Here is a 24,223-nt window from a genome sequence, read left to right on the forward strand (position 1 = left end):
AGGCCAAATCAGAACCTGAACATATTGAAATTGTCCAGATGTCCAGAGAGCCACTTGGACATTTCCCCAACACAACTTCCCAACAAATTTCCCCAGTGCAATACACAGAGTTTTTGTTTGCGTAAAAAAGCAATGTTTCAGGAAAAAAAAAAAAAAAAAAAAATCCATGGTGAGATGGGAACAGAAAGAACTGTGAGAGGAAATGGTATTCTCGATTAAAAGGAGTGTCTAGGACTTGCTGCTCACACCACATGAACAGCCTCTGCCCCAGGACTGCCCTTCTGCGGTCTGAGCCTGGGGCTCTGCGCTCTCTGCCCCCACCTGGAAGGAGCCTGAGATCTGCGGGCAGCCATCAGGCAGCGGTGACAGGTAGCTTGCTTGGCTGCTGTGAGGCTGTGTCAGGAGCTAGGAATTCAGGCGTCGTGTTTGAACCTGACAGTGTGTGCCGGCTGCGATTACGTGGAGTTCTGTGGCTCTGCTGCCATTTCAGGTGCTTAATGCATGAATATCGAGTCAGCAAAACAGGAGTGCCATTAGGTAATAAGTGACCTGTAATCTGCAAATGAATGCAAGGATGAACCACTTAAAGGTGACATTCAATTCCCTTCCTTATTTAGAGAAAAGGCGTGTGCCTGTGCCCTCTCTGAGACACCAAGTCTTTCCCTTGGATACTGTGACGCCTCACTCCAGGTTTCCTCCTGGCTTCTGGCCTCTCCAGTCAAGGCCTGTTGGCTCCTTTCTTCCTCCAGCTCTAAATGCTGGTGCTCCTCAAGTCACTACCCGGAGCAGCGGTGACTCCTCAGTCCTCCTCCTTGGGCCATCCCATCCAAGGTAAGGGTTTCAATAGCCAACAGGTGTGGACTTGCCAAGATACTTCCACCCACCACTTCTCCAAGTGATTATCTCCAAGCTCTTGAAACAAATAGGTTTAAAACCGATTCCACGACTGTCGTGCCTTCAGATTGAAAGCTGGAAGCTCCCTTCACAGGTTCCCCATCTTCCTCACCTGCTCTACTGAATCTTACTGACATAACCTGCTAACGTCTCAGATCCAAGTCTGTCGTGTCGTTCAGCTTTTCATCACTGTGACAAACACCTGAGAAAAACCACCTAACGGAGGAAGGCTTTATCTTGGCTGATGGTTTCAGAGTCTCGGTCCATGGCTGGCTGGTTCCATGGCTTTGGGCCTGAGGTGAGGCAGAACATTATGGCCAAAGGGCATGGAAGAAGAACTGCTCACCTCATGGGAAGCAGACTGAGAGAGAGAGAGAGAGAGAGAAAGAGAAAGGGCCAATGACAACATACACTCCCAGACAGCACCCCTTCCAGCGATCTGCTTTCTAACTACAACCCACCGGCCTACGGTTTCCACCTCCCCTCAGTCGTCCTTTAACCTCTGAAGTGGGTTAGTCCATTGAGGAGGTTAGAGCTCTCATCACCCAATCACTTTCCCAAAACCCCACCTCTGGACATTGCTGCCCTGGGGACCAAGTGTTCAACACATGACATTCAAAGCCAAACCCTAACTTCCGTCCTCACTACGGCCATTCTAGGCCAAACCCCAATCATCTCTTGACTGCTAGGGCTTCCTAACTGAATTTCCTGCAACTTCTCTTGCCTCCCTCTACTCAGCAGCCGAAAAGCTTCTCACAATACACGTTTTCAAAACCTCTCTGCTCAGGGCTCTGAGATGCCTTTCCTTTCCCTTCAGGTTGAGCACGGACCTCCTTAGCATTGCCTACCTGGCTCTACGCTACCTACTTTTTCCAGCCTAATTTCATGTAACACTTCGGGACATCGTCCTCGCCCCCCTCGCTCATTCCTCTACTTCCTCTACTTCTTAAAATTCTTGGTTTGTAAAGGAAAATCGTAAGGGTGGGGAGGGGCAACTTGGAGCTAAAGACTCAACTAGCTTCCCCTTTTGTTTGTTTGAAGAAGTTACACAAAAACTAACCGAACTGAACTACGGGACACCACTCCCTGCTCCAGAGTCAAAGGACTGTTCTGTAAACCGACAGTCCTTGTAGACTCAAATATGGTAACGAGCACTTCCATGAAGTCAGCGCTAATGAGGTCTTTTGATAAGAAGCTAGACTCAACAAACATGGTGAGTAAAATTTAAGTTGAAAATAGTATGTTTTGGTGTTATTATTGGTTTTGGTTTTTGTTTTCGTTGTTGTGGTACTGGGGATTCAATCAGGGGCACTCTGCCACTGAGTTATATTCCCAGACCTTTTTAGTTTTGAGACAAAGTCTCACTAAATTGCCCAGGTTAACCTCAAACTTGGGATCCTTTTACTTCAGCACTGAGTCTCTGGGATTATAGGCATGCACCACATACCTAGTTTATCCTAACATATTTTTAAAATTATTTTTATGAATATTTGAATTGCATGTTACTTATATTTAAAGAAAGATACACCTGGGCTGGGGTTGTGACACAGTGGTAGAGTGCTTGCCTAGCATATGTAAGGCACTGGGTTTGAGTCTCAGCACTTCATATAAATAAATAAAACAAAAGTCCACTGACAACTAAAAAACTATATTTAAAAAAAAAAAAGATACCCTGCTGTCTATCATTCTGGTATCAAAGGTGCAGTAAGCTATGCTCTTATTTATAAAACCAGTCTTTGAATCTGAGCCACTCAAGATTGAAAAAATATTTTTAATATTATCCTTAGATGTGATAATGGAAATGTTGTATGCATTTTCTAGTTTGAAAACATTGTGCAGGGAATTTTTTCGTTCTAAAGTTTAGTACGTTTCTCAGTTTGAGTGAATACTTCAAAACAAAATCTGAATATTTCATCACTTGAACCAAACTTTATTTTGGTCTTGAACTTTATGGTTTAGTGGGTGAACATGTACTTCCGGTTTTACCTTTTTAAAGAGTCCTGCCATGTTTTCTAGTTAGAAGAGGGTCTTTCCCTCACTAGGAGACTTTTAACGCAGTTCAGTCTTCTCTCTCACATTGTGGCAGTCAACACAGCCAGAACCCCCAGTACCTACTCTGCCTGATCCATTTGCCTCCCGGGACATGTAACTGTCCCCCAGTGTGAGCGGGGCCGCAGTGTGGTGCACTGCGAAGAGAGGAATGACAGCTTGGCTCTGATCACACGGCCGTTCTGGGTGATGGAACGTGGATGAATCTTTTCAGCTCTGAATAGTCTAAGTCATCAAGAGCATGAAACTGAGATCACCACATTTTCCTTTTGAATGGCTAGGGACTAAAAGGAGGCGCCTATTATCAACCAAGAGTTCATAATACATTATGTCACGAGCTAGACTTGTGAACTCGCACGTGCGGTGACTCAGCCTGGTGAGGGCTGCGCCAGGAGACCACACCTGCAGATCTTTCCCCTAACACTGCACTGGGACGCCCGCGCCCAGGCAGACTGTGCAGAAAGGGAAAGAAAGGCCCGTCAACAGGGGAATTAGGGGCATCGATTTTTGTCTGAGCAGCAAAGGAATCTCATGAGGGTGGTGGCTGAATCCGAGGACTCAGTCTGAGTGAGTTCAGAGGTAAAAGGAAGAGAGGGTTAGGATACAGGGGACACAACCGGCACCTTTAAAGGCCCCATGACAAGACAGTTGGCATCAGCTACAGTGTTTGTGGTAAGGATCTACATGAAAATATTCAGTCTCCCACGTATCACCCTATGCCCCTCTGATCACAGAAATAGAGATTTCTATATTTCTGAAGCTATCTATAAAGAAAAGCATTCCAATATAGAAAGAATGTTTGACTGTTAAAAAGCATGTGGGTCTACATATGCCCCTTTGTGAAGCAGCTGGAGAAGGAAAATTATAGCAAGAGGTGACCCCTGAAGCAAAGAGGACCAAAAGGAAAGAAATCGCAGGTGGGGAGTCTGAATAAAGAAAAGTTGATAAAGAAATTCTGACTAGTAGGGGGACATCTTTGGAGATAATTAGAGTATATATAAAGTTTGATTTTTCAATCATTTAAATTTATGTTTTGTTAGCTCCTTTAAAAAAGAAGTTATCTAATGAACAATTTTTCTCTTTAAACCTTTCCTTGCTTTTGTGAATAATATGTTTGCCTACGAGGAGATTAGTCAAGGACTTTTTTGCTTTTGCTATACCCACCTACATATGTGTGTGCTTACCATGCACTATTATAATACTCAGCTTAACCAGGAATGATGGTAATTTGTGATCATTGTGGAAGTATGTTTGAAGTGCATTTGTAAAATAATCTTACTTAAAAATTATTTTCTGAAAAAATTCCATTTGAAAACAACAAATTAAAACCACATTGGTTGAAGTTAGAAAATGAGTTAAACAGGCTCTTGGGAACTTGGTCATCAAGAGAGGAATGAGCAAGCTTGGTTCTCTAAGCACTTAGGCAATTCTGAATAACAGAATATGGACCATGTTTTCAACTCTAAGCCAAAGCCATCAAGACTTTGATGAAGAGTCCACTTCTTCTCCGTGGACATCCGTGGAGAGAAGCAACAGACATCCCAGGTAGAACCTGGACCACAAGTCTGCACCTGGGAGAGGAAGCAAGCTGTCCTGCATCTCAGTGGGACAAATGTGCTGCTTCTCTGCGGCCACTTCTCAGCCCTGTCAGCTGTGACCTCGCCTCTGGTCCCTCACAGACCTCAGCATGTGAAGACCCCGCTCCTACCATGGTACGGACTCCTAGATGAGGCCAGAGTAGCAGGCTCAGACTACTGTTGGACCCGAGAAATGATCTTTAAACACCGGGAATCCTCTCTTACCAAGAGCAAAGTAGGCAGTCATTTGAAATAGTAGTAGGTGCAAAGATTATGAGGTCAACATTCTGGCCATGAAACTGAACTGCTCCTGCAAGACTCCAGTAGTCTCCAGGAGGAAGAGGAAAATAACCTCTAGACACAGCTTCACATGCACAGACTCAGAAAACAATGACTAGTAAAACAGAAAGAAGGGTTACCATCCCATGACCATCCTACTGTTTATCTGAGCCACTTGGTTCATTCCAAGCTGTGTGATAATCTAACAACAGAGTTGAACAAAGAAAAGACACTTGGTAATCTGAAATCTGTACTCTTGTCAAGGGCCCAAGGCCCACAAACTAGAGCTGAGCTTGGTTTTAACTCGTTGTTCTCTGATATTTTTAGGGGAAAAAAGGTCACTATGTTTGACTTAAATGCAGAAATGGAGATTAAGAACAGACAGGGCTAGGCACAGTGCACATGCCTGTAATCTCAGCGGCTTGGGAGGCTGAGACAGGAGGATTGCAAGTTCAAAGCCAGCCTCAGCAATGGCGAGGCACCAAGCAACTCAGTGAGACCCTGTCTCTAAATAAAATACAAAATAGGGCTGGGGATGTGGCTGAGTGGTCAGGTACCCCTGAGGTTCAATCCCCCATACACTCCCCACCCCTAAAAATAGGACGTGATGTCCCAGCTAGAGACAAAGGAGATGTTCTTACAAAAGGTCAAGATTCCATGAAGACTGAGAATGAATTTAAGTGAAAATACACAATAAGAATGAGAAATAAGCCAAGGAGTTATTGTGGCAAAAGAACATCCAACAGGCAACTGAAACCTGGTACCGACATCCAGTGCCTGGAATTCCCATCTGTGAAAGTAGTACCCCAACTGGAACCCAGCTCTGCTGCGACCCATTGAGAATCTAGGCAGTCAATGTACCTCCCTGGGTATCATCTTCCTCATTTATAAAACCAGAGGCTCTTGCAGAGAACCCTCAAGATCTACTCTCATTTTAGTTTTAAAATATGTGGTAAGAGAAAAAAGTGGCAAAACGTAAGCCTTTTTATAAGAAATGTTCCATGTAAGTGTAACTGAACATTTGGATAATTTGTCTACTTTTTAAGTTAGTAGTGGGAAATGATTTGGCAACAACTTGACTTTTTTTCAAAGGTGGAAATTCATATTCCCACAATTAGTAAAAATAAGATCTGGAAAAGACACAGCTGGAATTCTATAAATGGTCTGCAAGTCCTGAAGAAGTCCAGCATATGGACTGACCAACTCTCCTGATAGGACAGAAAGGAAAGACTCAAGCCCTTACATTGATCAGCCCTTACTTTCATCACTGTGACATAAACAAGTAAATGTTTGTCCAGTGGAGAGACATATACAGACACAGAGTCACCCTCAGACACTGAGGAGACAGTTTTTGGCCTTGCATATGATTCAAATATTGCATCATCTATCTGGGGATTATATTAGAACACAGCCCCAGGAAAGATTCAGGAATCTACTAGGCTTAATTTGCAACTAAATTAGAGTGTTCTTGGTATCGGTAGAGCTCCTATTTCTACACTGTTCTGTAATACATGATTCAAGTCTTGTCCTTGTAAATTTTTCCAGGAAAAACAAATGTCCACATGGGTGAGCCACAAGAACTTAAATAGGAAGCATGTTCCCAGCTTTGCCTCAGTGATTTGACTTCATGCTGACCTTCCCATAAACACTGATCACACGTCAACATTCTCCTCAGTTTCTTGGACCAGTGCAGTTAACCAGTGGCTGCCCCGGGTTTAGGATATCCCAAATTTATGCCTACATAGGAATTTCCAGCTCACACTCCAACCCAATTCCATATTCCTGTTTACTGAATGTGCTTAAATATAAGGTAGAGGTTTTTGTTCTACCAAAATTATCCCTAAAGGGGAAAAGAGACCACTTTTAAGTCCTTTTAGAATTTCACATATTACAGGGCACTTTCCCAATTACTTAAGTGTTGTTTGAGGAAGACATGTTAAGCTAAATGTCCTCCATCAGTGTACTGGGTACTCAGTAAGAAAGAGGTCAAGCTATCAACACGGTTGATAGTTGGGCATTATCCCACTCCCCTGAGTGCTGAGATTGTCATAAATAAGTTCAAGATGATATGCTGTGAAGATCACAATGGGCACTTCAGGATAATTTTTAAACTTTTCCAAAGTTTTGAAAATTGCATACTTTCCAGTGACAGTATCCTAAAGAGATTTAGGAATATATCTCAAGTCTTCTAGCTTAGCGTGAGAAACTATCAAAGTGGCTTTAGGAATGACAAATGTGAACGGAAAGAGCAAATGTAATTACTTCATGAAGTGTGAACAGGTCAATGCTTATGTGTTAGTATTTATTCTATAAATGCCATGACTTTAAATAGGTATGTGTGGCTAATTTACTAAGTTAAATATTAACAGACATTTTACTACTACATCTATATTGTAAACTGTTTTCAAAACCAAGTTGGCTGAGACTATTTTGAGAGGAGATCTTTCCACCTTTAGGGCTTATCCTAAAGAGTGACCAATTTGATGAATTTGTATGATGAGGTCTGTGAGTGACAAAAGACACGAAGGAATGACAGGAAGTCTGATCTGGGAACCTCAATCTGCTTTGGGTTCTTCGTCAGGTATTGCACTTGTGTTATTGAGTAAAAATTGGGGCTCATTTTAACCTGAATAGAAAGACTCCTAGTTACAATTCTTGGACTAAGGAAAGTAGAGTAAATAAAAGCCTTGCTATAGTTTTGATCTGCAATGTTTTCCAAATACCCAGTATGTCAAAGGCATGATCGCCAGCTCATGGTGCTACTAGAAGGGAGGTAGGGCCGAGTGGGAGGTCTTAGGTCACTGGGGCAGAGCCTCTGAAAGAGATTGTGGGATCTCTCTCTCTCTTTCTCTTTTTCTCTCTCTCTCTCTTTCTCTCTCTCTCTCTCTCTCTCTCCCACTCTCTCTTCCCCTCTCCCCACTCACCATAAGGTGAACAGTTTTCTGTACCACAAATTTGACACAGGCCCAAAAGCAGAAGAATCAACAAGGACTGAAATCTCTAAAACTCAAGTCCAAATAAATATCTCCTCTTTTTAAGTTGATCATCTCAGGTATTTTGTTACAATAAAGGAAAGCTGACTGACACAAACCCCTTCAAAGACTTCACCGCTTGAAACCCAGAAGGCAATCTGCTGACACGCATACCGTTGGGTAGTCCTAACAGTAAGAGCACTGGGGACTCGCTGGGTGCTTACCAGGTACTGTGCAAAGTGCTTTCCGTGTAACGATCACAATAATTTGTCATCGTCGTTTTAGAGAAACAGAAACTGAGAATACATGAAGAAGTTTGCCCAAGTCTCAAGGAAAATGTCCCACAATGGTCAATGACGGGGTTTGACCTGTCTGACTCCAAAGCCTGCACTTCTGTGCACACCACCACAGCACTTCAACTGTTTAAATAACAGGATCTACGAGGGAGCACACACCTTCCCAGGAATCCTCTCTACTCTCCACAGCACCTCTTTTCCAGTATCGAGCCGGATTAATGATCTATAAAAACCACAAATTATGTATTCACCGTTCTTAAAGAAAAATTGCTTTAAATTTACCTGATGGCAGGTCCAATAGTGTCATTTTAGTCACCGTTTCTGCACAGACACATTTGGACATCTGATGCCAGTTAGTGCACCAAGGCTGTTGAAATTCCTCCTCTGACTCTCGGAGCCCTGGTCCTCTGATGCTCCCTGGCCTCAGTGCTGCTTCCTGTTCTCCTGCATTGTTGCTCGAGCTCCTTTTTAGGCGCCAGCTCATTTACCTCTACATCCCAGGTAGCCTCATGTGTGCCCAAGGCTTTGCTTTCCACCTGTGGGCTCTCAAATTTCTCTTCTAAATTTCTAAAATCATAGCTTGACTCTTCCGGGGGACGGGTGGCCATCTTCACTGGCATCTCAGACTCAGCAGAGCTCCGCAGGAACTCATTCCTCCTCTCCACTCGCTGCCCGACCTTGCCCCACATCTGATCCCCTTTTACAACCTTCATTTCCTTTCGTGGAACTGCTGCCTAGCCGTTCACACAAACTAAAGCCCCAGATCCACCCGGACTCTTCCTCATTTCTCACAATTTCCCCTTACTCGTAGCCTTAATGCACACTTTCTGGATTGCCAAATTCTTTAGATCTTACCTTTTCAGTGTTTCTGTAATCTGTTTCTTCTTGCTGTTTCCTCCGCCATGATGAAATCCCCCATCATCTCTCACCTGAATTACTGCAGGGGCCGTTTATTTGGCTCTCCTCACTCCATTCCATCCTTCAAGCCCTTAAGTGAGTGACCTTCCAAAAACAGATCCCTCAGGGCACCAGCCTAACTGCATGGCCTGGGCACGAAAGGCCCTTCACAGCCAGACCACGGCTTCATTTCTCATCTCACTCCTGTCTCCTCCCTCCTTCTCCAGCCATGCCACCCGCTTGGAACTCTGGTCCCAACCACTGGAGCTGCAGGCCATGTCCTCTCACACCACGAGCTCCTGAGGTGGAGTCCCTACTATTCTCGCTGATCTCTGGCGTTAAGTTCACTGTACGTGTCCTGCTGGCTGCAGACGTTTTAAAGAAATGTGATGCCAGACATTCGAAGGTCATTCACAATAACCTTCCGTCCTCTCAACAACCCTACAAGGTTGCACAGTGCTACTGCTTCCACTCACCAGGCGAAGAAGCAGACACCAAGCAGTTCCTGGTAATAACAAGGAACTAGGAAGTGAATAGGTCAAATTTTTAGTCAGGTGAGGCTGACTCCAAAGTTTTTATTGAGACCAGCCCTGAAAGTCTTGCTGGCCACATCTGGTATCACAACATGACCTGCATCAGAACAGCCAGAAGTAGCTTCAGCTTCCACAGGTGTACAGTCCACAAGACCCTCAGATGCAGGGCCCTCTGGAATGGGGCAGGTACCAAACTTTCAGTCCAACTTCCAGCACATTCCAGCATGCCATGAATGGAAAAGTCTGAGCTCTCTTCCCTAACACCAAACACTTCACATTCTCATTGAGCACCCAAATGAAACCTTTTGAGGAGGGAGCATAATATCTTAAGCGGACAGCCTCCAAGGTAGGAGAAAGGCAGAAAATGAGCCCGAACATTGCTTCTAACTTCGCGTCTACATGGGATGCTCAGAAGCAGTTCCTGCCAAGGGAGAGTCCCAGCTTTGTGCTAGGGAGTCTCATGTTATTAAACCATCCATAGCAGTCTACATATTTATTTTTGTAACCTAACACTAACATACACATATACATTCAACTATAGCCAAGGGGAAATTCACTTCAATAATTATCTATCAGGTTAAAAAATGTGTGTGTGTGTGTGTGTGTGTGTGTGTGTGTACCTTGTTCCTTCGCCTTTATAATGTGGTCAAAAATGATCCAGTCTAAGAATTGCTGGATCTAAGGAAGGCCAGCTCCACCTCTGACAATGACTCTCTTGTGTGCCCTGGAGCAAATCCACTTCCCAATTCTTACTTTTTAAATCAAGGGATTCTAAGTAAGTTGATCCATAAGCTGTTCTTTTTAATTCTAATATTCAGAAACTATTCCTACTTTGGTGTTTTCTACTAGGCTACAACTATTATCCTAACCCTAAGGGAACCTACCCTTCGTGGCCATTTTCATACATTTTAAAAAAATCTTAATTGTATATATTTAAGTTATACCGCAAGATGTTTCAAAATACTTATACATGGTGAAATGGTTACTAAAGTCAAACCAATGCACATATTCATTATTTCACAACTGTACTTTTTGTGCATATGGCAATCATTTGTAGTTTTTTAAAAATTAAATTAATTATTTTTGTGGTTGTGGGACCAAGCCTAGAGCGTCATGCATGATAGGTGTGGCACCACTGAGTCACATCCCCAGCCTTTTTAATATTTTGAGACAGGGTCTCGCTAAATTGCCCAGGCTGGCTTCGAACTTACCATTCTCCTGCCTCAGCCTCTCAAGCAGCTGGGATTACAGGCATGCATCACCACACCTAGCTCACACATGATTTTTAAAGTAGGAGTGAGGAGGACAGGGTGAAAGTTCATCCAAGACTATTTTAGGGGGGTAAAAAAAAAAGGACTTTAGTAATCAATACATGGTGTGGAATGGCTCTTGGCTATGGATCTACTGAAATGATTATCGAAGTGCCATCAGGAAGCAATATAAGTGCGAAAACTCAGGGTGATTCCACAGGACAATATCAAGGATAGCGAGAAAACACCGTTATGTGTTATATGTGGTCTGAGAGACACATGCATACAGTCAACAGTTGCTAGGTTCTCAGAAAGTTTTGTTTATATGAATGTAACTTCTCATGGCATGACAGCCATGGGTGCCCTAGATAAGATCAAATGGCATGACATAGGTGCCTATAAATACCTGTTAAATGACTAATGCATGAAAAATTATAAAAAGTAATCTTATACAAAAGTTAAAGCATTTTCCATCCCCAATATGGAACATGAATTACACAATGACTGAAAAAGTTCCTTTCCAATCTTTGTGCTGTTCCTAAGTCATGGAAAAATTCCCACCCAAATCCCATTAATAAAAACACACCCTGGGAAGACAACTCCTATCCATATTACTGATTAAACAGGGGCGGAAAAACAGGAATCAAGAAGAAACATTTTAAAAATAAGGAAAACACACTTTTTAAATCGGCTTTTTCTCATATTCGTGTTATTTTACACCGGTCTCTGGAGGAGCCCATACCGGGGAGAAGGGGCCCTAGAGACACGGTGGGAATCCTCGGGGGTGCTCAGCCCTGGTGGTCTGCAGAGAGAGGCAGGGTCACAGCCAGGGCTGTCGCGGAAGCCGACTCACCTTCCCTCCTGGAGGTGGCCCGGGCCGCAGGCAGGAGCAGCGAGACGCAGAGGCAGCAGCGGAGCCAGAGCGCGGGCATGGCCGGGTGGGGGTCGCTGCCCGGCGCCTCGCCTCGCCGCCGGCCGGGAGTCCTCCGCGCTGCGCTGTGCCTTCCTTTTCCTCGATCAGGTGGTTTTATCGACTCTTCTACCTGACTCAGTCCTGACAGGAAGAGAGCCTGTGTTTCAGGGCGTGACTCACCTGTGAACAAGGAGGACCCAGCCCTGCGAGGCAGACAAACAGCGCACGGGCTGGGAGCGCGCTCCCCCCTCGCCTCCCGCAGGAGCAGCGCACACCTGGCCGGCCAGGGCGTGGCGCAGACGGCGGCCGGGATCGGCCCCTAGAATGCGCAAGAGCCCAGAGCCCTCCTCCCGGGTGGTCGCGGCAGAATTCACAGAGGTACAGGGCAGCACCTCCCTCCTCAAACTGGGAGGCCCGTCTCATGTGCACAGACTCAGAAGTAAGCCAGCAGCCTTCTTAGGGCTCTGGTCTAAGGCACTAGGGAAGACTGATCAGCTTCAGAGAGCCAACCGGAACCGCTCCACTCTCCCAAGGAGGTCACCTCTCTCTGAAGTGCAGCAGCAGTACCCCAGCCCACACACTCTGCCAAGACCCCAGCCCCCCACCATCACCAGGCTGGACCAAGGTTCCTCTCCTGGGCCTCCCTAACTCTTCAGCCCCTGGGCTAGCAACTTATCAGGTCACCGGTTGACAGGACGCCTCCCTAGGAAGACTATCACACTTTGCAACCTTGAACACTAGGACTGTGATTAGCTCACATCCAGTGCCCAATTAATGTTCTGTTCAACTGAACAGGAAGGAGGATCCGGATTTCATATTCCTTTAACATCTCAGAATATATTTCTCATGCTACTTTCCATCCATGTTCCCAATGGAAATGTTTCTTGAGACCAGCTGTGAGCATCATCCAAATCCACTGTGCTAGGTAAAATAATATCTAGAAAACTGCAAATCTTGGTAGTCTCTATACCATCCCTTCTCTTGGGGAGGCAATAATTCAGAGAGAGAGAGAGAGAGAGAGAGAGAGAGAGAGAGAGAGAGATGTCAAAGAGAAAGCTTTGCTTCCTGTTGGAGACTTAAAAGCTACTAGAGTTTATATATACACATGTACGTATACACAATCTGTTTAAAACAACTACTCTGGTTCCCAAAATACCTGTGCACTGAATAAACGAATGACTGTTCTCTAGATAGGTCTGTGGACAACAGTCTAAACAACTAACAATTCAGTCCATCCACCCATACATTTTTGTAGGAGGTGTAAGCATTTCAGTTCATGCACATCATTGAAACCCCTGTAGGCTGACTGGGACAGCTGCAGATGGCTTTATACAGATTATGGAGCACCAACTAGACTTTCAGGCATAAGTAGGATCTGAATACAGCACCAAAGAACAACAGGGGCAGGGAAGGTCCTGGTTGGCACCCACTCTAAAATCTCCATCACAAAAAATGAGGAATAGAAAGGAAATCTCAATTTTCTCATCCCAGACTTGTCTCTTCTACTCTGCCCAGGATCTGAAACTCAGTGTCCAGTTACCGCTAACATTTCAGTTCCCATAGACCAGGTGTCTAGAATTTCCCCTTCCAGTAGCTGGTGCCGGGTGAGACCGAGTCCCCGTGCCTGAGTACTGTGCTTCTTGCAGGTCTACACATCCATGGTGTGCAATGCTCAAGCGTTCTGCAGAAAAAAGAACAGGGCCCTGCAAATGGAGTCTTGAAGGTACATTTCATTTTTTTTTTTTTTTTTTTTTTTTTTTTTTTTTTTTTTTGGGAGTGCTGGGGATCGAACCCAGGGCCTTGTGCTTACCAGGAAAGCACTCTACCGACTGAGCTATCTCCCCAGCCCCCTACATTTCATTTTAACACAGATCGTTATAGTTTCTCATATCTTGAAAGTTGGAGCAGATATTTTCATCTATCACCATTTGTGGACAGTGATAATAATAATGTTGAACCCAGAGGTAATGCCTACTATTTGTCAGTCACTGTTATAAACCTTTACACATATTAACCTTTTAACCTTCAGAATAATCCTATTAACTGCCCCATTTCACAGATGAGAAAACACAGGCATGGGAAAGTAATGTAACATACTCAAAGTGGCAATCAAAGATCCAAAATCAGGCAATCTGGCTCCACAGTTCATAAATTTTTCTTAGTCAGATTAAAAAGCATCATAAAGAAAGACAAATTCACTGTACTGAATAAATTGAACATGCAATCAAAGGTTATTTATTGACAATCACTACAAGATGGCCAGATTGTGGATGACTGGCATACACCCATAAACCAAAGTCAAAATGACTTTGAACAAATACTTCGGATTTTCTCAAGCTATTAGCTCTGAAAAGACCCCTGGACCAGGGGTCAACTGGACCAGGACAGCCAATCAACAGCAGGTCCTCAGGATCTGGACCAACATGCAGCTTCTCTTGTGTGAATGGCACAGGATTTTAAACCATTTTGTAAAATGCAAGTGTCTTGGACAGGCACTGTCCAGTTTTTCTCAGCTCTTACCTCTTTGCCTTATTCTGGGCCCCTTCACACATCTAAGCAACCTGTCTGACTCCTGCTGTGGCTTCATCCACCACCTCATCATGGACAATACCAACCCCCTTTACTACTTTAAGAAATCTTTTCTGGTGCATTATCAGAATTAAGCATGCTGTAGATTCCCAGGGCCAAATCCTGACTTCACGCTATAAGGCAGATTGCTTAGTTTTCCCTGAGCCTCAGTTCTTCATCTGTAAAATAGAGATAATAATAAAACACCATTTTGTTGGGAAAATTAAATATGTCAGTGACCTATATAGTGCTCAGAAAACACCAAGCACCTACTATACACTACACAAATATAGTTATAATTTTTATTTTTGTTAATATTAGTGATGTTATAATTATTATCACTAAGCACCAGTTTTTCTTTGCTATAATTACTAACAAATAGCATTTAAGAAAGATGGGATTTTTGTTTCAAGCCTTCTTTTAATTGATTAACCATAATTTTAAATATCTATGGAACTGTTGACCTAACCCAGATTCATTTCCAGGTTATCAACAATTACTTGGGAGTTATTAATAAATTTATACTTTTGTTATCTATATGGAAGTTCCCTTCACACACAGATTTTTTTGTTTAACGTGTTTAAATTTTGTATTTTAAATTTCATTTAGAACAAAGTCAGTTGGGATCTTAGATTTCAGGTAAAATGTAAAGGTAAAATGGATTTAAATATATTCTTAGGATTAACTTTAATTAGCATGCTTGTCAAAAAAACAACAAAAATCTATTTGTTTTCCTGTATGACCCTAATACATCTTTTTTTCTTCAAATCCACACAAAAATCAACTTGATACTACTCAGCAATGAAAAGGAGTAAACTACTGATATAGTTTTAAAAAGATGACTCAAGCCATTGTGCTAAGTGAAAGAAGCCAGACAAAAAAGACTAGATTCTATGTGAGTCCATTTATATGAAATTCTAGAAAAGGAAAAAAAAAAAAAAAAAAAAAAAACTACAAGGAAAGAAAGCAGATCTGTGTTTTCCAGTGGTGATGGGGCATCTGGATATTTTTTAGGGATAAAAGAAAGAGTCTGAAATATAATTGTGGTTAAAAAAAGACAATTGTACACTAAAAATATAAATTGCTTGTACATTAATTCTACCTTTTCAGTAAACTGGTATCAAAAAAAAAAAAAAGGCAGGAAGGAAGGAAGAAAAAAAGAAAAATCTAAAAAACAAGAGAAAACCCACTCTATTTAATAATAAGACAAAACTTCAATCAAATACGCAAAGGCCAGGTCACCACTGAAAACACATCAGTAACTGTGAGAGTTGTAACAAAGGCCCCAGCTAGGAGTCCAGCTCTACTGGCTCTGAGCTGCCATCTCAGGCCTGTAGGCGGAAATCCCACCCAAGAATTGCAGGAGGACATCCCCTTTAAAACCTCTTACAAAAGGTAAGAGACGCCTTTCTGGAATGTTTGCTTAGGGGCACAGATTTCAAACCCATCTTGAACTTGTCCTAGGAAGTCAGCACTTGGATATTTGTATCATCTTCCCCAAAGTTGCCACAGTCATCCAGAGTGTGACCCTGGCATGGGTGGGACTAATGCTCCCCACAGAGCTGTCTAGCCACAGAGCCAGGAAGGCATGGGGCATTCCCACAGGGCGTGGCCATCCGCTCTGAGGCCCTGGAAGTCCCCTGGGTCCACTGTTGTGTTTGCAGCTCAATTGTCACCAAGGGACTTTTCTTTTCACGATGCTGTGTAAATCATTTCACAGAATTGTCATCGCTCCTCCCAAAAGCCCCCAAATAGAATTACAAGTGACATACATGTTGATTTTTGCCTTGACTTCCGTCATTACCTTAGTTAACTCTCAGAAGGAATGTCTGGCAATGCCACCCACTTCCAGATTCACTTGTGATAAAAACTGAAGCACTGGCTGTTCACAGGCCAGCAAAAAACTGGGCCTTTGGTCCCTGCCCTTTAAAAAAATCTCCCCAGATAGTTTTAATTGTCAGCATTGGCATTAAACATTTAAATATAAAATATAGCTGTCAGGAAGAATTTTTTTAACTCCCTTTTGTTCTTAATTGTTAAAGGAAAATGTCCATAAATGGAAATGGTTCAATGTTTCCTGGATCCTCTGCATAAATTCTCCTAAGCTGGCTGGACTCCAAAAAACCATGCTTACTGAAGCAAAACCCTGGCTGCAGTGGCAAGCTTCCATGTTATAGAGAAACATATATGGCGTGCCCATAGCTGGTCTTCCGAGAGCCACAGGGGTCAGGCCAGAACTGAAGTGATGAGCTGACGCTTTTTCTGTGGTGGAGAGGGGTACATCCAGCCAGGGATGTGGTGGGAAATCAACGCACAAAGAACAACCTCATTTGCCTCTTTTGGGTGTAGCTATTACAGACAGAAATATTCAAATCCATTGTTTGCTTAACAATACAACAGATGAGGAGGAACAGGGAGGAGAGGAACACCTGCTGAGAAAGACAAAACAGACAGAAAACACAACAGGGGGAAAAGATTCTTTGGGAAGTTTAGTAGATTCTCAAGGGCATACGAATTTCAGCTGTTGTGTCCTCTTGGACACAATTTGGTAGTCAGCTCAATTGTAAAATGTCAATCAGTAGGGGAAATAGAGCTTATTGACTGTGATTCCTCAACCACCGTTATATATGGACCATGGATGTTCAGATTTGAATGAGAGAAGCAAAGGAGCTCACTGCAGTGAGAATTCTCTGGATTGCAATGGTAGGGGTCAGGTTGGACAAGGTAAGTTGCAAGAGAGGAGGCCACTCCTAGGTCAGAGGTCTGGAAATGAGTGCAGAAAACAATGTTTCTAAATGTGCTTCTAAATTCAAATCTGAAACATATCCACCTTTCAAATTTAAAATATTAACTCTGAAAAACTCAAGCACAGAGAGTCCAATCCTCGGTCTTAAATAGGAAACTTTGGACATACTTTAAATGTCTAATAGTAATTTTGACAATTACAGTACTGACCACCAAGCGGTACCGAATATTCTGCTATGCCTGGCTCAGAGCCAGGAGCCGTCAGGGGCGAGGCCACACTGCCAGGCAGGTGCTGCTAACATTCCCATTTGAGGTTACCCAGGCTCCCTCACAAACCCATGCCAACACCTCTCTCGAGAGTTATTCCGATGCAATATAGAAACAAATTCAACCTCTCCCCAGATAAACATGCCTTCTCCAACTAAAAAAATGGAGTTGGATCTCAAATAAAATCTGAACTGCCTGGTTCTTATTATACACACTGTATTCTACAGTGAGTCCTCTCCCGCAGACCAGCCATAAACAGGTCTAGCTCTTAGGGGTACATTTTCCTTTCCATATTACCTTCAAATATTCTTCAGTGTATGGCTTCGCTTTCTTCTGTGATGTCCTATACGTCATCCCATCAGATCTCAAATGGTTTCCTCTTGGTCTGATACCTTAATCCAGGTATAAGAACACTTTATTAAGTAACTCAGTTTAACTTCTTATAATAATTGGAGGTTATTTTCGGCATAATGGAAAGAATCTGAGCAGTCTGGAAGAGCTCAGGAATTTAGTAGCTATATCCCTGGGTTCAACTTTTCCAGGGCTTGGTTACACAGAAATCCCCAAACATTCCTGGGTGGTTCTTTGCAGGAAGCCTGCAGATTGGATCTGATTTGGGTAAAAATGTAGACCTGCTCAACTGTACCACAATTTTGGAGAGAGCTACTACCATCACAGAAAAATCTAGAGACCCTCCTCACTAGCTTAAAACTTTCTCATGGCCTCAACATGTCCTACTTTGATTGATTTTTAAGAGAATTAATGTAGTGATTCGGACAGTCTCAACCAAAATGACACATTTGCCTCAACTATTTGTCTATTTTAGATGAATATATTTTAGGCTTGAATTATCTGAACAATTGTTTCTGTGGTCTGCTTTTTTTGTAGGAGCACACAGAAAAACAAGGTTTGCCATTGCTTTATCAAAGCTACTGGTGTCTTTTCTCAGAGTTCTCCATTACCACAACTTGCAGACATAACTTAGAAAAGCAAAATATAGCTACTTGGTTTTGCAACAGTTGTTCCTATGAAATTGAAAAACATCTTCTGTACCTTAGGTAAGCTTGAAATGGACCTGTGCCAAAAATTTTACACACATCTGAGTACGTATTACTTGAGCTCTAGGTAGAACAATCTCCTTTGCAATAAGGTTTTTGGATTTGTTTTTAGATCTTTTTTTTTTTTGGGTGCTGGGGATCGAACTCAGGGCCTTGTGCTTACAAGGCAAGCACTCTACTGACTAAGCTATCTCCCCAGCCCCTTGTTTTTAGATCTTAATCCTGAATTCCATATTTTCTAAGGAAAGGGCAATTCTGAATCTTCAAATCCTTCAAAACCTGATGCAAGCTCCATCTTAGAAGAAACTGACTAATACTATCTGCATTCTAATCTTTCCTGTCAGAATTTTCTGTAGAATTCCTATGAACTTTATAGATAAAATTATTTTAATGAATTTACTCTCAGAACCAGATCTTGTCTAACAAGTCAGCCACAATGTTGCTTTTTCTTCTGGGACCGAGACAGAGCTGAAAGGGACGGCACATCAATGCCATGGCTGGTGCAGACCAGGGTCCCCCTACCAGAACTACACTGTATTTGACAGAAGCACCAGTCGATATTCTGGAGTGGGCTGCTTTGTGACACTAACCTTAAATGTTTAGGAATGCAGCCTAAAATTCCCTGACATTGCCTAGTTGAGATACTGTGGTTTTATCATCTGTAATCCAGCTCTTACATATCTATATTTTCTAGTTTTTGGTCCACTACGTGAAATCAACTTTCTCTTATTATATTAGAAGTATAATACTGATGTTAGTACTTAATTGTGAATCCCTCTCCTCAATCCCTTATGTCTTTAGAAACTTTATTATAAAGGCTCTTCATCTTTCTGGCTGAAAAATCTCATTGTTAGACATTCTAGGAACGCATCCTGGTGTTGATTTTGGTTGCTCTTCTGTGGTCCTCAAGCTTTCTCAGGTGTCTTGACAAAGAGAGACCAGATTTTAAGAGTATCTTACATTTGGGTGCTTTAGGGTTTGCTCGGACACTTCCTGATGGAGGGTGCATGCCAGTCACCTGGACACCCAGCTGAGGGGGGACGTTGTGGGGGGGCGGCAGTAGAGCCCTAACATCCAGAGCTTCCCTCGCCACACCTTGCACCTGAGCACAGACCTGCAAGTGTCGGGAGGAAGGAAACCTGTTCTCTAGGTGGTCTGCCCAGAGAGGATCCTTTTTTCTGATGTGCACAAGAGTGTCTTCTGAGCTCAAGCCTTGGCCCTGCCTCCAAGCCATCAGCACCAAGTGGGAACCAAAGGATCAGTCTATGTGCCTTCTTGATTTTGTCCTTGATATGAACCGACTATTTGGATCCTATCATTGAGTAATTCTAATTTGGATTCTTTCCCCTCCACTGTAACAATCAACACATCTTCACTGAACCTCACTTTCACCTTTCTGCTCACTCCAGTTCTCAAGAACTTGCCCCAAAACTTCCTCTTCTCTGAACTGATACAAGTATTCAGCACCAAATTCATCTGGGAGATTAAACCATGTGTTACACATTCAAGGTAATTCACAATCATTTTAGGACATGTTGCTTACCATGCCAATCTTTGGGGGCTATCTCTTCTGCCACATTTTCCTCCATCCATAAAAACCACCCATTCTTTTAAGTTGGTACAAATAGATGAAAATAAAATTGCTTCTGGTTCTAGGATAACTAAAAAATTTGAAATTACTTATTTACTTATTTATTTTTTACAGACTGCATTTTGATTCATTGTACACAAATGGGGTACATCATTTCGTTTCTATGGTTGTGATAACTAAAATTTTAAAATAATTTCTGGCATGAAGGTTTAGCAACTTTTTTTGAACATCCAAACAAACCAGTACTATCTTATCTTTAAACTCACTGATGCTTCCAAAGAGCCATTCTAGTGTGATCTGATGTTCTTTTCCCAGAAACCAGTCTTCCTTATCCAGAGCAAGTTCCCTGCCTGCTTGATTAGAGATTCTAGCAACCTGATTTTTCATCTGTGCTTTCTAAGGCAGCACTGTCCAGTGGAAATTTCTGTAAAATAAGGAACATTCCATATTTATGCTTCTTAACAGGGTAGCCACTAAATACGTGTCATGTGACTAAGGAGTTAAATGTTTAATTAATTAAACTGAATTTTAATTTTAACATCCATGCGTGGCTACCAGCTACCATACTGGACAGCACAGGGTCATGGCTCTCTGGAATCCTCTTCATGAATGAACATCACTAAGTACCTTCTTCACAGTGACCACTTAAATGTGGTACCTGGTGGTCAGCAGTCTAATAATTTCAGTCTTGAGTTCTTGCAAAATTAATCAGTAGGTAGAATCACTTCTGATGAAAAAAAATCATTTTTGAAAGCAAATACTTAATCGTTAATTATTTGACTATTATAATTTTACCCAGCATAAATTTTACCTGATGTGTTATGTAAATTCTTTGGACCATGATTTTCTATTGGCAAATATCACTTTTAATAAAATAAAATTGCTAACCAGATGCCTGAAACTCAGGGGCTTGTTCCTTGCTCTAAAATACTTAGTTTCACCTTCTTGAGTCTAACGTTTGGAAAGCTGCACATAGTTTTGTTGCCACAATTGTAAAGTAAAGCATCCACATTGCTGTATTTAAAGGGTATTCTGTGAGAAATGCAGGATTTTACAAAGTCCTTGAAAAATGAGTTTTAATTTACTTTCTAGAGCATTCTTGAAAATCCACTCAGGTATCGTAAATGGAATTTACCCAGAAAAACTGTCACCACAATAGCAGGTTTTGAATATGTGATTTTATCTTAAATATATATATATATATCATATATTATAGTATCATATATATTATATCATATATGTGATATAAGAAAGAAGTGTGCTTGAAATATTTTTTGGTACCCCTAGGCTAAATTCTCTTAACTTATTTTACTGATATAAGTTTTTATAAAGAATCCTGTATCTCAAAAAAAAATTTTGTTGTGCTCATTCTTTCATTTACTTGCTCAATGGATATTTTTGATTTGCTGCCGAGCTGGGCATTGTGGCCGATGTTTGGTAAACAGTGCCTCGCAGCTCTACCCTAACCTATGGAAAAGGATGAGACAAAGCAAGCGCTACAGAAACACACTTTCCTTAGCATGAAGGGAGCCGAAGGGAAAATGACGCGGTACAGATTCAAGGTTTGTCCTGGTAGACTAAGTTGCACTGAATTAATCCCTTGGATCCAACCAGTAAGTGCTTACTCCACCGTGAAGACTGTAAATCAGCTCAACGACCAGTAAGGCATCTGTGAAGTTACCGTCTTTGGTATTGTTGGGGACAGATGGGCTCATCAGAGAATACATAGGCTAATGACCACCTTGGTGACTCCCATCTTCCTCAGAATAACACCCAAAGTAGTTAGAGGGTGGCCTCTAAGGTGGCGGGTGACATGTGCTGCCTGTCTCTCCTCTGCAGCTCTCTCTCCCATTCATTCCACTCTTCCTTTGCTGTTTCTCAAAGGAGGAAGTATGAGCCACCTCAAAGCTGTCCCCACCTGAGGGTGACTAGGACAGATGTCACCTCCCACCGCATCCACTCATTCTCCAGTCCTTTCCTTGCTTTTCCTTTTACTGATCACCACAGAACATAAGATTCGTGTATTTATGACCCGTCTCCCACCATAGAACATAAGCTTCATGGCAGCAGGGACTTTGTATTGTAACAAGGCATGGCGCCCTGCCCATCCCTCAGTGACACCCTTTGGAATGAGTGAATGATACGTGTTTAGCCTCTAGTTTGCAAAGCTGAAACCATTTATCTTTCTCTAGGTCAGTGTAAATGTTGATATGACCGGGGAAATTATATTTTATATAGATTACACCTTTAAAATTGTAGGGAGATTATTAAGTTAATACTATGCAGATTTTACATGATTTGGGGGAAAACACTTCTAAAGCTCAAGTTCTCTTATTTTGTCAAAATAAAATGAACTCATGTCTCTATAGAATGAAGAGAGACTAAAATCACTATAAAGGAATGGCATGTAACTATAGAGAGAATCGTATGAGAAATAACATACCTCAAATGAGATGATGCTAACGAGAAGTCCTTTCTGGTGTTTAGATCTCAAAGATGGTGAAGGAAGAGACCTGAGCTGAAGACTAGAGTGTGCAGGAAAGACAGAGGAGGAGGTTCAAATCCTCAGTGCCTCTTTGCATCCAGCTTCTTGGTCTCATCATAGGGAGCTTATCCCCCAATCTACGGCTCCACAAACTGAAGGTCATTTAATCAAGCCTCCTCTGTCCCCTGGAAGACCCACACTTACCAATGTAGGCAATCAAAAAGAGTTAAGGTAGCTTTTTGTTTTGTTTTGTGTTTGAGTTTTGGAGTATTGAACCCAGGGCCTCGTCATGCTTGGCAAGCACCCTATCATTGACCTACATCTCCAGTCCTTCTTTTATTATCTTATTTGAGTCACAGTCTTGCTAAGTTGATGAGGCTGACCTCAAAATTGTGATCCTCATGCCTCAGCCTCCCAAGTAGCTGGGATTACAGGCGTGCGCCACCACACCCAGCAAGCTATAGTTTTTATTTCCTAGGAAGTTTTATGGCAGCACAGTTAACTTATTTCAGTGTTTGCAAATGTTGAGTCATAAACTTATTTTTAAATTTTCCATCAGAGAGGATATATTTAGCTGCAAGTAAGAGAACCTTCACTGAAAGTGATTTTTATAATAAACATTTATAGGGATATATAACTGAAAATCCAGAGGTTAGGTGGGAAAAAAATGATCAAAAATCCACCTTCTATCTTTCTGTTCCAGCACCCAGAGTCTACTTCATATGAAGCCTGGTTCCCCCTGTTTTTGTGGACTCAATGTCAATCACAATCAGGATTATGTGCTTGCTTCCAACCTCTCCTCTCAAAGTCAAACAACAGCTTTCCCCTTCCTCAATCAAACGTCTATCTCCAAACCAGTACCTATCACCAGGAAAACGCTCTGTACTGATTGGTTTAAGCCTGGGTATTAATCGCTAGCAAGAAGGATGGGTTGTTGCGATCCGCCTAGGCCAGAGTTTGGAAAACTCTGACTCTGGGCCACATCCTGCCTGCCAGATGTTTTTGGAAAGTTTCATTAGAACACATTCATATTCTTCCCCTACATACTGTTTATGGACACTTTTGCACAACAGTGACAGCACAGACCATAAAGCCCATAAAGCCTCAAATATTTCCCATTCCCCCCCCCCCTTTTTTTTTTTTTTCCATTTTCCCCTTTACAGAAAACCTTACATTAGGTGAAGCTGGACCTGCTCTGGAGCTGTTTAATCTTCTGAACTTTGAAGTTGCTACACAATGCAGAAAAATTGGACTTCATGGTATCAACATCGGTCCCTAAGGTTGTTTTTCTCTTGTTGTTTCGTAAGAAGAAATGAAACAGAAACAAACATAGCAGCTTCAGAACAAAGGCCCTCATTTCTGAAGTTCATGGGCACGTCCCCATTTCCCTGTGGCAGACTGACAGGCATCAATTCTTTGCATTGATCTCTGTCCCCACCTTGGCTAGATGTCTTTTGTGGAAGTATCTTCAACTTACGTTGTGGTTCCATGGACCCAGACTATCCGAACCATCTGCCAGATCTTCAACCCACCAAGTGTAGATGGAATTTCCCAGAGTCCTGCTATCATCCTAGAAGAAACAGGCGCTTCTCTCCAAGAGAAGCCTGGTGGGTCTCAGGCAGGACAGCTCCTGTGCCTGTTGGCAGTGCTATTTTCCAGGTGAGCAATTTCCTGCCCAAACAGCAATGGGCTCTTTCTTTTTGTACTATCATTTCTTGTTTATGTTCATTATGACAAGAGTAAAGCACATCCTTTGTGGAAACTTCAGAAACACAGATAACCAAAGGAAAAAAAAGAAAAAGAAAACTTATCACCATTCCACACCCCAGGGAACTGTGAAAGTAAGCAG

General features: G+C 42.4%; 1 protein-coding gene across 1 annotated transcript in view; it reads right to left on the reverse strand.

Moving 5' to 3' along the window:
- The window catches only part of Lamc2 (laminin subunit gamma 2), a 57,857-nt gene extending 45,961 nt beyond the window's left edge, over positions 1 to 11,896 (reverse strand). The window contains exon 1 of the mRNA XM_047521350.1: positions 11,601 to 11,896. Coding sequence (XP_047377306.1) covers positions 11,601 to 11,679 — 79 coding nt within the window. The 5' untranslated portion in view covers positions 11,680 to 11,896. The remainder of the gene's footprint in view (positions 1 to 11,600) is intronic.
- Between the last annotated feature and the right edge of the window lie 12,327 nt (positions 11,897 to 24,223).

The sequence above is a fragment of the Sciurus carolinensis genome, chromosome 12 (assembly GCF_902686445.1).
Source record: "Sciurus carolinensis chromosome 12, mSciCar1.2, whole genome shotgun sequence".
In the NCBI taxonomy this organism is placed as follows: Eukaryota; Metazoa; Chordata; class Mammalia; order Rodentia; family Sciuridae; genus Sciurus; species Sciurus carolinensis.